Source organism: Durio zibethinus, chromosome 4 (assembly GCF_047325235.1).
Source record: "Durio zibethinus cultivar Kanyao isolate XHJ-2024 chromosome 4, ASM4732523v1, whole genome shotgun sequence".
Lineage (NCBI taxonomy): Eukaryota > Viridiplantae > Streptophyta > Magnoliopsida > Malvales > Malvaceae > Durio > Durio zibethinus.
The window spans coordinates 33,955,735-33,972,285 of NC_143165.1; the positions used below are offsets into that span (position 1 = coordinate 33,955,735).

A 16,551-nucleotide genomic window follows, 5' to 3' on the forward strand; every position below is an offset into this window, starting at 1 on the left:
TAACGGATAATGTGAGAAGCTCTGTTGTCAATATATATAAGATGGCATTACCAGCAATGGAGGTGCTGATTTTGCCAACAGTGATTTCTTGGTAAGAGACAAGACCTTTTTCAACCCAAATCTCTTGCTTTTAATTTTTGCATGATATAATTATTGGACCTCCCCAAGAACTTCGAAGCTCCAATACATGGTAATTTGAGATTCAGCTTCATCAATCTTCAAATAGGTTCTGAGTTCTGACTACTGCTGCTGTTTGTCTCGCAGCATTTTTGCTGAAGCAAATCTCAAATTTCTCTTTCTTTCTTCTTCTGTTTGTCGTTTATTGCTTAGAGGAACCTCTTGGCCATTTTCTGTTTAGCAGAGTTAATTTGTAAGCATTACATGCTAGCCTTTCACAATTTCGAGCTAGACAAGATTTATTAAAGTTTTGATTGCTTAAATTGTTGATATTTTTGTTGATATATTTAGTAAATTGAGACCCTAATCTACCATAGACTGCGTTGAACATGATTTCACCATCATGGTGGATACCTTTCCCATGGAAATTACCTGATAAGAAGTTCGCTGGTGTGCGATGAAGTCCAATCATTGTAACCGTGGGGACTGGTTCTGATCTTTTCTAATTCAATCTCTGGGTCAACTAAAGGTAATAGGAATATAAAAAGTAAAAAGTTATTGGTGCCAAAACCATCTCTGTATGCTTAAACTTCTGAATGTAGATGGTAAGTTGGTAACTTATTAGCTACTTCATAATTAAGAATTTTTCCTTTAGGATACCAAGTTTATCCATTCATTACCTTCGTTTTCGGATTCAATTGAACTAGCTGGCAAAATGCAGATATGATACCAACTGCATTGATGCCTTTTTGAGAAGCCTTTCAATGCAGTCATTTCTCTACCTTGTGAAATACGTGTAAAATTTCTAATTAGATCTTAGTTTGATGCATGTGACTAGAAAATGCTCTAGAATTGCTATCTCATTGCATGCTATCCAGCTTTGCTGATTAACAGGTCACTAGAATGGGCAACAACACTAATCTGCAGTTTTGGTGAGGATAAGACTTGAATTTTTAAGCAGCCTTTTCTATTTTTTATAGTAATTCTTAGACCTATATTGATGTCACTTTATGGAAAACTGTATCTGACAAGAAATGGAAATGGTTAAAATCAAGTTCATGACCCCATGGTTTCTAACTTGAACATTTGGAGCATGTATGTACCATATTTAGCGGCCCTTCAATAATTTTAATTTGTCAAATATAGTTTGTCCTATTCGCAATGCATCAAATAGTGTCATTTGAAGTGACCTGACCTGATCCATTTGATGAGAATGTTAAATTGGAAGATTGGAACTGCCGTCGCTGTTTTGCTATTAGAAATTAGGACCCATCAGGTGGGCACATTTCCGCTTACAGAATGTCCTCGTCAATGAACTTGATTATTTGGTCTTGTTGCATGTAATGATTTTGATGTGGGAGGTTGATGCCTTCTTCTCTTGCTTGGTGTGACTGGCTTTTTTTTTTTTTAATTTTTTTACTGGAACAACAACGATTGAAACTACCATTTGCTTGGCCTGCAGATTGTGACCTGATTGGCAGACCCATGTCAATGCCAGCATTTCATAAGGCTCTATTGGTGGATCCTTTATGGTATATTGCCACCAATTGCTGCAAGATCTTCCTGTACCAGCCATTTCGCAATAGTTGATCGTCATGTTGTGGCCAACATTGTCTGTATGTTCCAAATTATCTCCTTTTCATGAACTTAACAGGAAAGGCATGCTGTATTCATCTAGTTTTCCAACTATGAAGGGCAATTTTACTGAATTCACTTTTTACACATTGAAATACTTTGTCTCTTGTTGGATTTTGGATTTATACCTTGAAAAAAAAAAAAAAAAAACTAGTCTTCAGCTGCATATCATTATTTACACATGAAATGCTGAAAATGATCTGATTGAACTGATACGTGCAGATCTTCAAGGCTACGAGAATGTTGGTCATTCAGAAACTACTGTTCTAAGGAGAGTAACAGGAAGCAGTTGATGGTTCTTGCAAACTGGTCTTGACTCTAGTCCTTCATTTAAGAGTGTTTATAATTTTTTTGACGGTTATCGAATTAATTTCGATCAATTAATGAAAATAATTTTTTTAAAAAAATTTAAATTTTAAATTAATTAAAATTTTATTTGAAATATAACATAATCTAAATATAAAATAAATAATACATAAAATAAATAATTTAATTTCATAACTTATTAAAATTTTTAACATAATTTTTAGTATTTGAATATTTTATTAAATACTTTTATTTAATTTATTTAAAATATGAAAAATTTAAAATTTAAAATATAATTTAACTTAAATATATTTATTATTTGATTAATAAAAAAATTAATCGAATGAATCAAATTAAATTTGATTGTTTAATTTTTAAAATTTATAAATTAGACTCAATTAATAAAAATAAAACAAAATAATTTAATTAATTTAAAATTAATCGAATGGAAAACTGTACCATCAATGGTGCACCAGCTGCTGCGGTGGTGAGTCAGAAGATTGGGCATATGCCTTATACAATTATTTTTAAGCTTCAAGGATTTTGAGCTGGCTGTAAGGCTAAAAGAGAGAAAAGGGTTGGCAAATTCCCACCAATCTATCACCTGGAGGCATCGCTATCATATACAAATTATTATTGGGAGCTGGTCTACTATGGAAATGCTCAGTGGATAAATATATCATCCTCGTTAACGTAAACCCAACTAGGGTCGACAACTTGATCCATGAGTGAATTTTGATTTAATTTGGTTTGATTTTATAAGATGAATTATTTTTTAAAAAAAAATCGAATTTTAGATAAAATAAAATTAAAAAAAAATTGAATCGGATTTAAATTTTAAATAAATTTAATCTAATTTAATATTATATAAAAAATTATTTTTTAATTAATTATTTAATTTTTTATTTATATATATTTTTATTTATATATATTTAAATATTTATATTTAAAAAATAATATTTTATTAATTTCGAATCGAATTGAATTTAATATAATTTATATAGTATCGAATCGATTAAATTCGAATATAAAAAATTTTTAAAAAAAATTTGAATCAAATTAAATTTAAATTTAATAAATATAAAATCGAATTAAATTCGATAGGAATAAAAAATCACCTGATTTTGATCCTTCGCCAACCCTAGCCCTGATAAATATAATCAAATTTTTTTAACACTTTATTTATTAATCCTTCACAATCCAAGCCCTCTCGGATTAGTTCTTTCCACGTCTGCCCGATCCGATGGTCAGGATTGCATCACGTACACGTGTCATGAATTTCACTTAATAAACACGTCTTTTAGGTTGGAAGTGTAATGTCATCACATATAGTACGAGTCTATTTAATTTTTCACTGATGTGAGCTTTTATGAAAAATATAAAGATCGAGACGGATTCGGATCAAGATAACTCCCTCTCGTTTACAAGAGAAAGAATCAGTCAAATAAGGCTGTTATTCCATGATGATAAGAAATGAGAAGATGCTCAGATTGAGATGGATCAATATCAAAATGAATCTTTCGATTCTACAAGTGAAAGAGCCAATAAAATAAATAAAAGATTTAAATTAAATTTTTTAGGTAAAATTTATGAAATTTTTTTATTAAAAATAATTAAATTAAAAATTAAAATTAAAATTAAAATTAAAATTAAAATCAATATATTAAAAGATTTCGTTACATAATTTAAGTGAATAAATTTTTTAAAAAATTTAATAAATTTTAATAAATAATTTTAGATAAATATTTTTAATAAAAATATTGATGAAATTTTTATTATTAAATAAATATCAGTTAAATTTAAATTATAATCGATATTTTTAATAATTTTTTATATATGATTGATTTTTATATTTAATTTTATTAATTTATTGATTTAAATTTTTTATTAAATTATTTTATAAATAAATTTATAAATTTTATCTAAAAAATTTCATGTAGGTTTTGTCTATAAAACAAAGGCATTGGATAATTAATTGAGAGAAAATGTTAATGAGATGATCTTGAGCTTATAAATTAAGGATCTTTCTTTTATCTTATGAACATAATTTTTGAGCTAAAAGTATGAGGCAGTGACGCAGTGAAATGTTAATTAAACACCCTGACAGCACAGCCGGAATGACTTGCAAAAACAAAACACAATTATGTAAATTAAACATGTTTAAAACTCGAAAGTGGTTGGGTTTAAATTAAAGAGAGATGCTTTCTTTATGGAACTTTAAAAGCCTTTTAGGTTTAATCCTCCCGACAGCAACTTGTCAGCTGTTTCTTTGGACAATGGGTGGGTGCAATGCTTTATGCCGTGATCTTGACTCTTGGTTTGATTCTTAATGGAATACACTATGTGCCAGCTGCCAGGGTTCATGAGAATGACCTAAGTCTGTTTAATCATTCGGCTTTTGGTCTAACATTCAACTTTTTCATCTTCGATTGCTTTCGATGTTTGCAAATTTAAACCGAGTTTTTCGCGTTTGAACAATTTTTTTATTTAATGTTAAAAAAAGTATTAAATATATTAATAATAATTTTTTAAATTTTATTTATAAAATTAATAAGATGATTCATATTTTTAATAAAAATTTTAAAAAAATAAAAAAAAATTAATTAAAAAAATGAGATATATTTTATTTTGTTAACTTTTTTATAAAAATAAAAATTAAATTTAATAAAATATATATTATATTATTTTTAATTCATATATATAATTTATACATATATAAGTTTAGGTTAATTTAAATTTAATTTTTTTGTTTAAAATATGATTTAAAATTTAAATAAATTTAAAAATTATATCCAAATTTATTTAATAAATTTTAATTCTCAACATCTTTTTAAAATTTAAATAAACCTTCAATCTTAAATAATTTAACCTTTGAATTGATGTAATCCAAAATATTAATAACAGGACAAAAGAATACTTCATCCTCAAAGATACATCTCTAACCAAACAAAAACTAGTTAATTACACAAGGACAAAAGGTGATGGTGACTTTACAAAGCTTGGAAAACATATATATATATATATATATAGTTATCCCAAATAAAAAAAGCCAATCAACAAATCGATGAAACCGGTCATAAAAAATACAAAGAAATGAAATTATAGTGAAAAAGCCTTTTTCATGATCAATAAATAATTAATTCAATCAAATAATTAATGAAAATGAAAGCCCCACGGGTGCCACCAGATAAAGCGAATGCCCGTTACAGGGATTACACGTGGGAGCCTTGGATTGGGTGGAGAAAGAAGAGAACCGGCGCGCTAACGTGGGGCATCGCTATCACCCAAAGCCACAAATAAAGAAGTGGGCTGTGATGGCCTAATCAGTAATCACCCGCTTCGTGACTTCGCCTTCATTAAAGTGCCTTCCTTTTCGCCACGGCCTTTTCTCCTTAATTACTGTTTTGTCACTGCTGTCGCCAACAATCATCCCATCTTTTTACAACATTGCCCCTTCCGCTAGCTCCTTATTTACAACAAACTCCAAACCCATTTCCCTTGTCTTCTTTTGATTTTTGGTACAGTAAAGCTTGTTCTATGATTGATGGGTTTTATCTTGTTTTGTTTTTAAACATGTTAAAAATGTGCTGAGGTTAAGAGAGAAGAATTACTCCTTCTATTTTAAAATATTTATCGTATATTAATTTTTATGAAATTAAAAAAATAAGTTTGATTTTAATATATTTAACATTAAAATTTAAGTTTTTTTATAAAATTAAAGTTTTATGATTTTTAATATTAAAAAATATAAAAATATAAAAGTTTTGAATATTTAAAAATTATATATAATTTTGAGATAAAAAAAAACAAAAAAAATGAAATAGAGGGAATATTACATTTTTGGTGTGTAAAAATCCCATCCCAATTGCCATCATCATGTCATTAAAGAAGAACATTTGGAAGAAAGATATGTATTTTTGTGATACAATCATAATTTTTTGGACGTTTATTTATAATATATAAAAATTACGATAAATTTATTAATTTTATTGAAAAAAATAAAAAATTTTAAAAATAAATAAAAATAAATTTTTTATTTTTATTAATATTTATAATGTCTATAAATATCCTAATTTAAAGGGTAAATCTACTGTGACATGATTATTTCGCTTAGGACAAAACGAGTAAAATGGGATATTTAGGCTTTTAGCAAGTAGTGAAAGCTAGAAAATAGTGAGCGTTTGTAACGAAACAGAGTCCCCTGACCTAGATTCCATTATCTGCAGAAGCATAATAACACCGAGAGAGGTTTCAATCATGGAAAAGGAAGAGAAGCAGTAGAGGAAAGGCAGGGGTGGGCTTTGGCTTGGTCTCTTTACCTACTCTTTTGACTCGGTCCTGTTTTGGCAATTTTGCAAAAGCGCAGGGCATCTGATGCCAAAATGGGTGCGAAAATGGTTAATGTCAATTAATAGAAATTTTGTTTACATGCAAGGGTACTTTTGTCAACCTAAAGTACAACCATACAAAGATTTAAATGAAGTTGTATACCATTTAAATAAAAATTATAAAATTATTTATTATAAATAATTAAATTAAAAATAAAATAACAAATTAAAAATTAAAAATTTTATCATATAAATTAAATATATAAAATTTTAATAAATTTTGATATGTTTTTTAAATATACATTTTAGTAAAATATTTAAATTTTTACTTTTAAATAAATATTAATTAAATTTAAATTATAAATAATTTTTTAATAATTTTTTAAATATATTAATTTTTATATTAAAAACCTAAAAATTTTGGCTAAATTTTATCTTCCGGATGGTGGGGATGCGATCACGAAGTAAAGGAAAAACCAAAAAGAGTCATTTTCTTCTGAGTGGAAGTATGCCTTTCCTATCTTTTATTAAATTAATCATAATTTGCATATTTAAAGAATAAAAAAAGATTGGGGGTGAATGGTATGGAATGGATAGAGATAATGGCCTATGCTAGCAGACAATTCTATCTATTTTCTTTTCATCTTTCTTTCACAGGTTCCTTCATTCTTAAATATCCATGAAGTTCTCTGTCTTCTACTACAGCAGCAACTTGTGAGGGTAGTGTCACCTTAATAATACTACTTGTATTAGTCTTATTTCACCTGTAAATTCTGTTGATGGATCTCTACAGGTTGTTACAGGTGAACTCTGGGGTCAAACCTTAATACCCACATGTTTGATAGTTGTCTTCCTGCTTGATTTTAGGAATTTAAGGACTTTCTCTCCTTAAACTGGATTCCTGTCAGATTCTTTTGCCTGGGGAGACGGGGAAGCTTAACTATTTTTTATCGATTTCATATCTAAATTTGGCCCATTTCTTGTTCTGGACTCTGGTTGGTAATTAACAGGATAAAATCAAATTCTGTTTAGAATTAGAAACACAGAATCTTGAAGGATTCTTTGATTTTTTTTTTTGTGTTAATTGAGAAAATTTTCTTTATCTTCGTCAATTCTGGGCCTTGTATTTGCATTTCTTAGTTAGTAGGCTATATTGCTGGATAATATGGCATCTTTTTTCTTTTCTTTTTCTTTGCCTCTCGGGTACAACCCCTTCCAATCAGTCTGTCTTGTAGTCAATTTGGAGTTTGCTGTGTTTTTCTTCTTATCCCAAGTTTCTTGATCTTCTGGTGATGTTGGATTTTACTAGACAGTTTCTATAGATTTGACAGAGGGTCTCTCTCCGTCTAGCTAGAGTTAACAAGCAAGAGCCACGTCAGTCTAGGAGTACTGTTTCTTCAATAAGCTGGGAATTGGTCACTGTTATTTGGATGAGTCTGCTCCATGTGTTTGGTTTTGGTTTAAAGTTGGGGCATCTGCTTTGGTTGTTATGTTGCTGGGTAGCAGCTATGATTTCCAAGAATTGTTTCAATAATGGTGAATTTAAGAACACCAAGGCTGGTCTCCTCGGTGATAGTGGTAGCAAGATGTGGTTCAAATGCTGGGATAAAATCTCAAGCTATAACTTCAAGATCCAACATCACTACTACCAGTATATTGGTTCCAGGAGAGTTAGCAAAACTTGGTGGAAAAAGCTCTTGTTTTCATGGGTAATTGGTTGGACGTTAGCCTCTATTTGGATCTACTGTTATATGAGCTCTCAAGCTACCGAAAAGATGAAGGAGACACTTGCTAGCATGTGTGATGAGAGAGCTAGGATGTTGCAGGATCAGTTTAATGTAAGCATGAACCATATCCAGGCTATGTCCATTTTGATCTCAACTTTCCACCATGGCAAAAACCCCTCTGCTATAGATCAGGTAAGTTAAATCATCTTCTTGTAACTTTTAGTTAAGATAATATAACTAGTTGAGATAGATAATTATGCATTTGTAGTGCTTGATTGCCATCAGTTAGTGTCTTCTTCATCTTGTGCTGAGTTCAAAGTGTCAAACTTGTTGCTTTTGGCAATTGAGCTACTTGATGTGGATTAATCTGGGGTACTCACCTGATGTGATTGATTGCCTATAATTATGCAATTTCAACCAAAATTGGTACTCTTGATTTTGGATCAAATAAGAATTTTGCTAACTTGATGCCCATTTCTGCTTAAGAACGTTAAACACGATTATTTAAGCGTAGAACAAACAGATCTGAGTTTTTTAGTTATTCATTATGATCACTTGTTTTTTAGTCAACAAAGCAAACTCACTTTAAGAACTGTAGAGGACTTTTGCAAGGTACACCGAACGAACTGCTTTTGAGAGGCCCCTCACAAGTGGTGTTGCATATGCTGTAAGGGTGCTCCACTCTGAAAGGGAGCAATTTGAGAAGCAACAGGGCTGGACTATTAAGAGGATGGATACCCTTGAACAAAATCCAGTTCATAAGGATGATTATAATCCTGACTTCTTGGAACCATCACCGATTCAGGAAGAATATGCTCCTGTTATCTTTGCACAAGATATCATTTCACATGTGGTTTCTATTGATGTGCTGTCAGGCAAGGTAGGTTCTTTTACTATTTTCTAAAATGTTCTTATGGTTTTTCTCCAGCCATAACCAATACCGATGATATCACTGAAAGTTGTACTATTTCTAATTAAAGAAAATGGCATAGATGAGAAACCCTAATTTCCTTCAGTAACTTGTACTAAGCTTAATAGAGCTGAAGAGTTAATTAGCTTACTTTCTAGTTTGGAAGAATACTAAGTATTTTCAATCTCTCAAGAGCTTCAACACTTTGACACCGCTTGAACAAAGAATTTTGAATTCCCTCATTACATTCTTAGGTTGTGAATCTGTAATTCCTTGTGTACCAACAGGAAGATCGCGAGAATGTATTGCGTGCAAGAAAATCAGGAAAAGGGGTGCTAACAGCTCCTTTTAGGTTACTCAAAACAAATCGCCTTGGAGTTATCTTGACATTTGCTGTCTACAAGAGGGATCTTCCCTCAAATGCAACTCCTAATGAGAGGATTCAAGCAACTGATGGGTATGTTTTCAGTATGAAAAAAGTAACATGGAATGTTTAATCAATGTCTGCTTGTTTTATAGGAATTAGCATGAGTTGAATTCATTTGGTTCCTTATCTCTGTAAACATGCATACATACATGGAAAAAATAGGTAAAAGTTGGGAGAAGAAATCCAATAGCGTAAGGCTCTAAAATTGATCATATACATCAATCAAAATAAATGCCATGCAGAAAAAGGTGAAACAAGCTCTTTCCTTTTTAACAAGAGGTCCCTGAATGTTCTAGTTAATGGCTTTGGTGATCTCATTCATGATAGTTAAGGAGAAGTTATCCTAATACCATCATTGCTCAATCAGGTATCTTGGTGGAGTGTTTGATATTGAGTCACTCGTGGAGAAGTTGCTACAACAGCTTGCAAGTAAACAAACAATCCTTGTCAATGTGTTGGACACAACTAATCAGTCTTATCCTATCAGTATGTATGGCTCAAATGTATCAGATGATGGATTGGAGCATGTCAGCCACCTTAATTTTGGAGATCCTTTCAGAAAACATGAGATGCGCTGCAGGTAGTCTGTAGATCTTGTATCATTTATCGATATGGGGTTCACCTTCTCTTCATATGGTCTTTTATTGTTGGTTTTTAACTTCAGTTCAACATAAATACTGCTATTTCCTTAATAACAAAGGATTGTAGTAAATTGGCCTTTGCAAGTGACATGTCAACCTATATATAAGTTTCACTGTTATCTATGTCCATAAAACTAGATAACTTAATCTATCAGAGAGGTTCTAAATTCTTTTTTCTCCTGTTTTTAAAAAAAACATTTCAAATGTAAGGAACTTGAATGTAAATCATGGACTAAGTTTGTTCTTCAAATAGGTTTAAGCAAAAGCCACCATGGCCATGGTTAGCAATAACCACTTCGATTGGCATCCTTGTGATTGCATTACTTGTTGGGCACATATTCCATGCAACTGTTAATCGAATTGCCAAGGTGGAGGATGATTGCCATAAGATGATGGAGCTAAAAAAACAGGCTGAGGCAGCTGATGTTGCCAAATCTCAGGTATAAGATATATCTGATTTATACTCTAAGCCATCTGACCTGTTATTGGCATCTGATCCTAATTAATTGTGACCTTTTTGCAGTTCCTTGCTACTGTTTCCCATGAGATCAGAACCCCAATGAATGGTGTTCTGGGTGAGCCTTGAAGCTTTCATCTATTTCTGTGAAATTATCCCTATGTATTGTATAAATATGCTTAGAAATTAAATTAAAAGAACTAGTAGAGAATAAAGTTTACTTAGCTGTGACAGTGAGGCACTATTTTTACAGGAATGTTGCATATGCTTATGGACACGGATTTAGATGTTACACAACTAGATTATGTCAGAACTGCACAAGCTAGTGGAAGGGCTCTGGTTGCACTTATAAATGAGGTTTTGGATCAGGCTAAGATCGAATCTGGTAAGCTAGAGCTTGAGGAAGTGCAGTTTGATCTACGAGCAGTCTTGGATGATGTTTTGTCACTCTTTTCTGGGAAGTCTCAGGACAAAGGAGTAGAGGTGAGATGCCTACATTGCACTGACTTATCATATTTACTCCCCCTTCTCTCCTCTCTTTTTTCATTCTCTTTTACCCTATATGCAGTGTTCATCCAAGAGTCTAACCTATATGCAATTTTGTATAATCAATTTGTGGGTGAGTGCAGTTGGCTGTTTACATCTCTGATCAAGTGCCTGAAATGCTAATTGGAGATCCCGGGAGATTTAGACAAATCATCACCAATCTCATGGGAAACTCAATTAAAGTATGTGGTTGGTTCTCTATTTATAATATATTTAAAATTTCTCAGGACTTGAGAATTTTTTTTATTTTAATTTTTATATATTATTAGGAAGAGATAGAGCTATGCATGATCAATCTGTTTTCAAATTTAAACATTCTGCCTTGTATCCAAAACTATATTCCTTTGTATCCAAGGAAGAATAGTTAACACATTTACAAGCATGTGGATCTAAAAGTTTTAGTTATGTTGAATAGTGTCATGACTTTATTATTTACCCAACAAAGTCATTATATATATGAATGCTGAAACTTACTTGTTAGAAGAATCTTTGAATATTTTTACACTTTTTGTCTTTCTAGAAATCCAGGGAACCAGAAGCTTCAATTTATGTTCAGTTTTATCTAGACTATGCTTTAGTAGCAATAAACTTATAATTTACTTATTTGGTGCAGTTCACGGAGAAAGGGCACATCCTTGTTACAGTTCATCTTGTGGAGGAGGTGATTGATTCAATAGAAGTTGAGACAGAATCTTCATCCAAGAACACTTTGAGTGGTTTTGCTGTCGCAGATAGATGTCAGAGCTGGAAAGGATTTAGAACTTTCAGTCAAGAAGGGTCCTTGCATCCTTTCTCTGACAGCATTAATCTTATCGTATCAGTTGAAGATACAGGAGAAGGAATCCCTCTAGAAGCTCAGTCTCGTGTTTTCACCCCTTTTATGCAAGTGGGTCCTTCAATTTCCCGAACGCATGGAGGCACGGGCATTGGACTAAGCATAAGCAAGTGTTTGGTTGGTCTAATGAAAGGAGAAATTGGTTTTGTGAGCATTCCTAAGATTGGGTCCACCTTTACATTTACTGCTGTTTTCACCAGTGGCTGCTCTAGTCCAAGGGAGTACAAGAGCCAGCAAATCAACAACCAGTCTAACTCTTTTTCCTCAGAGTTTCATGGGATGAGAGCAATAGTTATGGATCCTAGACCTGTCCGGGCCAAGGTGTCAAGATATCATATTCAACGACTGGGAATTGATGTTGAAGTAGTTTCTTACTGGAAACAGTGTTTATCTAGCATTAACAGGGGGAATAATGCTATTGACATGGTTCTAATTGAACAGGAAGTGTGGGACAGGGATCTGAACAGTTCAACTCTCTTCATCAATAACTTAGAGAAAATAGATCATGGTACTCCTCCAAAGGTATTCCTTTTGTCTAATTCTATCAACTCTTCCAGAGCAAATACGACTACTTCTGGTGTCTGTAACTTGACCGTCATCCCAAAGCCCTTGAGGGCTAGCATGTTAGCAGCATCTCTACAACGAGCCATGGGTGTTGGGAACAAAGGGAATCCCCGTAATGGGGAGTTACCTAGCTTGTCGCCTCGGAATATTCTTCTTGGGAGAAAAATTCTAATTGTAGATGACAACAATGTGAACCTAAAAGTAGCCGCTGGTGCATTGAAAAAATATGGAGCTGATGTGGTTAGTGCCACAAGAGGAATAGAGGCTATTGAACTGCTTACACCACCTCACCAGTTTGATGCCTGTTTCATGGATATCCAAATGCCAGAAATGGATGGGTATGTTATCCCTTATTGCATTTAAAACTCTCTGATGCAATTCTGATCTGGAATTAAAATTTGAAAATTAAGATAACAAATTAGGGGAAAAAAATCCTTCTCTAGTTGGTGCAATGAGCATTGAAGATGGCTTTTGTGATGTCTTATGTTTGCTGGCCACTGTTTGCATTTCGGTAGTTTATTGGTTTGCTAATAGTTCCCAAGTGATTATATTCCAACTTAGTCATGTTTAATACTAATAGTGTTTTCTTCACCCCCGTACAGGTTTGAAGCTACACAGAGAATTCGGGATATGGAACGGAATATCAATAATCGTATTCAATTTGGAGACTTATCAGTGGAAACTTATAACAATGTTTCAAACTGGCATGTACGCATATTGGCTATGACTGCAGATGTTATTCAGGCTACCCATGAGGAATGCCTAAGGTGTGGCATGGATGGATATGTGTCAAAACCATTTGAAGCTGAGCAATTATACCGGGAAGTTTCACGATTTTTCTAGTAGGTGTCAGATCAGGATCTGTTTGGGGGACTTCGGCTCGTGACATGCCAATTGCATCAATAGGACTGCCCGCACTCTGGCATACTTTGGGATATTTTAATAAATTCTGAATCTTCCCAACAGTGAGTTCCTTTGACCTCATGTTGAACTCTGCATTTTTTAAGTATTTCCCCTCAAATTTTTTTCCTCGTGAAGATTTATTTTCTTTCCAAGCCTGAGAAAACCCAGCAATTATTTCTCAAACCTTTACAAAATTAAGCATCATGATTTTTTGTTTAGCAGTCTGTTGACATCTTGCCCTGATTGATGTTTTCGCAGGGAAAATTTTGTTTTGTGGCAGATGTAATATAGAATCATGCTTGAATATGGGATTTGAGTTCTCTTTTATTTTACAATGCAGATGCAAAGCGATTTTTTTGCTTGTAAATTTGGTCGCAATTCCAAACCCTTTCAGCAGGTTGGTGAATTGAGATTTCTGTGCAGTTAAAAGCCCTTTGATATGAAGCAAATGAATAATCATCTGCTTCCAAAAGAAATCGAAGAATTTTTTGGGAATCCTACAAGATCCATTCGTTCTTTTGTCTCTGATAAATGGTCAGAACTTCATTTGCGTTCGAATCCTATTGAGAGGTCTACATCGACGAAATCCTATTCCTTGAGTGTAATATAGAAACTGCATCCTCCTTGCATTAGTAATAAAAACTCCCCAATTCAAAGACATACTGCTGTTTTTCTGAACATGATTTAGTGTCTCATACTCACCAATTCAGTTAAAAGAATTGAAGGTTGCTTGCTTCTCGGCAACAGGGGGGGAGATTGCACCTTGTACATTAACCTTGTAATAAAAATAATTGATTTGTACTTCTATTAGGTTGTGTGTGTGCGTGTGTGTTTTTTTTTTTAATTTTGTAACAATGTTAAAGAGTCTGTTGAAACTAGGAAAGAGGAATCCATGTTACTGGTAAGAGTCTGTTTAAACAGTGACAATGTATCTATTTGAGCAATCTCATGATTTTTGCAAAATTTCAGAGCCATCTAGATCTATTTTTGTCACTACTTTCGTAATCAAATTGGATAGAAATCACCATACCTTTTCAGTTAGAAAACAGCACGACTATAATCTGGAAATGCTTGCATTTGGGACGTATATTACATAATACACTAGGTAAAAAGAAAATAATTGGATTAGCTGCAGACCAGAAGGGTGAAGAAAAAAAAAAAGATAAAAGATAAAAGGTGGTCAAATTGACAATTCTTCATGACCCATCAGTACGGATCTTGTCTTTGTTTGGCTACGATTATAAAATAAGAATTATAAAGCTACTAAAGGCATTGAAGACACCCAAGTAATGAGTTGATATATCCAAGCGGCGAAGGAGACAGACTTGAAATCTGTTGGGTTTCGCCCGAGCAGGATTGAACCTTGCTGTCGACGAAATTGTGTTTATCTTATTGTATACAAGTTTGGCCATTTTTTCACCCAACAATTGGATGTTATAAGCAAGGAGAAGTTCAAAAATGTGCAAATGGACCCTTTCCCTCCGCAGCAATAATAATAATAAGCATTATCCTCATAAATATTACACATGATTAAGATCAAAATGAAAGTATTGTGACATTTTAAAATGTGATACTTAACTATTTTGATTTGTTGATTTTTTTTTTTAAAGTGGTTACTTTTTTTTATTTTTTTCATCTCAATTCATATTTTTTTTTTTTAAATTTACTCTCTCTTTAAAACCAAATCAATTCTATCTCTAATGTTTTTGTTTGGTTGGGTTTTAGAAAATTGGTTTGATTTTAGAGAGAGAATGAATTTGTCAATCTAAAAACTGAGTCAAAATCATTCTCAGCAAATAGTAATTTTGATTCAACAAAACCTAGACAATTGAGTAAGCAGAGGCAAAACAATTGAGTAAACAGAGGCAAAACGTAGATAAGCATATAACCAAAAGAGAAGAAATTTTGGTAATGAGTAATTTCAAGCAATTCAGCAACCTGAATTTAACAATCCTAAAAAAATAACCAACAAGCAATTCAATGCTAAAATCTATAAAACAAAAGGTAAAAGATCTACCAACAAAGCCTCAATATAGATCAACAATTAATAAACTCAGAATCGACAATTAACCAAACCCAGAAAAGACTTATTTAGCAATGCAAAATCAACAATTACTTATGAGCAAGCAATCATAAACATACAAATTAACAGCAAAACACTCATAGAAAAAATTGAAAATAAAATAAAAAGTATTCATTATAAGAGTTTTTGGTCTTTTTTTTCGATTGTGGGGCTATTTAGGGTTTTGAAATAGAATAAAAAATATTGTTTTAGGATTATTAAGTGGTGAATAGTGGCAGAGACGATTTGAAAAGTTTTGAATTTTGGTTTGTGTCTTGGAGTGCTCAAATAGAGATGAAGGTAATGGCATCTTTTATCAGATATTAAGCTTTTATTGGCCATTAGGTAGATAAGGAAAAAAAGGAACGATGCCATACAGAGTAAAACGCAGGTGGTGGTTTTTTAACTGATTTCTGGGTTTGTTCTTGAGTTTATAGTATCACTATGTTTGGATTATGGGAAGGAGAAGGAAATAAAATGAAAATAAAGAAAAATAATGAAAACAAAAAACATTTCATTTGTTTGGATAAATTTTTGATTTGAAGGAAAGAAAATAGGTGAAAACTCAATAACAGTTGATTTTTATTATAATTTTTATTTTTTTAATACTCTAATTTGGGGGAAAAGCTAAGGAAAGAAAAGTTAAAAAAAATTTATTTTTGTAAAAAAATTATTATATCTAGGAAGGCTTTAAAATCATAACCTATGAAAAGTTATAAATTGAAAAAAATTATTATAGTGAATCATTTCTGTTTATTTTTACTCTTTATTCAAACAAAAGTTATTAGAATTCTTTTTCTTTCATTTCATTTATTAATTTTAATTATCTAAACAAAATGTATATATATAATTTCCCTTTCTTTAAATTTTTTTTCCCTTTCTTTTGCTTTAAAAAACTTTCTTTTCCTTTCTTTTCTTTTATTAATATTTATTTAAACATTGTGTTGAAACTGGTAGAGAGAAGTTAAAGAATGTTCAAAGTATTTGGTTTGGTTAGAGAGAGAAGTTAGAGAGAGAATTATTTTGGTTTTATAGAGAGAATATGAATTTTCAGAAAAAGAATATGAATTGAGATGAAAATAAAAGAAAAAAT

The 16,551-nt window shown here is 31.9% G+C and overlaps 1 protein-coding gene across 2 annotated transcripts; it reads left to right on the forward strand.

Moving 5' to 3' along the window:
- The first annotated feature begins 6,967 nt into the window (after positions 1-6,967).
- Positions 6,968-14,206, forward strand: LOC111287113 (histidine kinase 3-like). 2 transcript variants are annotated; one of them, XM_022877356.2, is made up of 11 exons: positions 6,968-8,305; positions 8,712-8,993; positions 9,311-9,480; positions 9,818-10,030; positions 10,345-10,531; positions 10,615-10,666; positions 10,802-11,031; positions 11,178-11,276; positions 11,708-12,831; positions 13,096-13,458; positions 13,655-14,206. In XM_022877356.2, the coding sequence occupies exons 1-10, from the start codon at positions 7,817-7,819 to the stop codon at positions 13,334-13,336; spliced, it is 3,087 nt and encodes a 1,028-aa protein (XP_022733091.2). In that variant the 5' UTR covers positions 6,968-7,816; the 3' UTR covers positions 13,337-13,458; positions 13,655-14,206. The 2 variants fall into 2 exon arrangements, with proteins under 2 accessions (XP_022733091.2, XP_022733093.2); XM_022877358.2 differs by having other exon boundaries at positions 13,737-14,206.
- Positions 14,207-16,551: the final 2,345 nt, after the last annotated feature.

Bases quoted from the DNA above. Each gene is read 5' to 3' on its own strand.
- LOC111287113 (XM_022877356.2), top strand. From the start codon at position 7,817: ATGAGTCTGCTCCATGTGTTTGGTTTTGGTTTAAAGTTGGGGCATCTG. The intron at 9,481-9,817 runs GTATGTTTTCAG...TTGCTCAATCAG, and splicing joins AGGATTCAAGCAACTGATGG to GTATCTTGGTGGAGTGTTTG. The intron at 11,277-11,707 runs GTATGTGGTTGG...TATTTGGTGCAG, and splicing joins TCATGGGAAACTCAATTAAA to TTCACGGAGAAAGGGCACAT.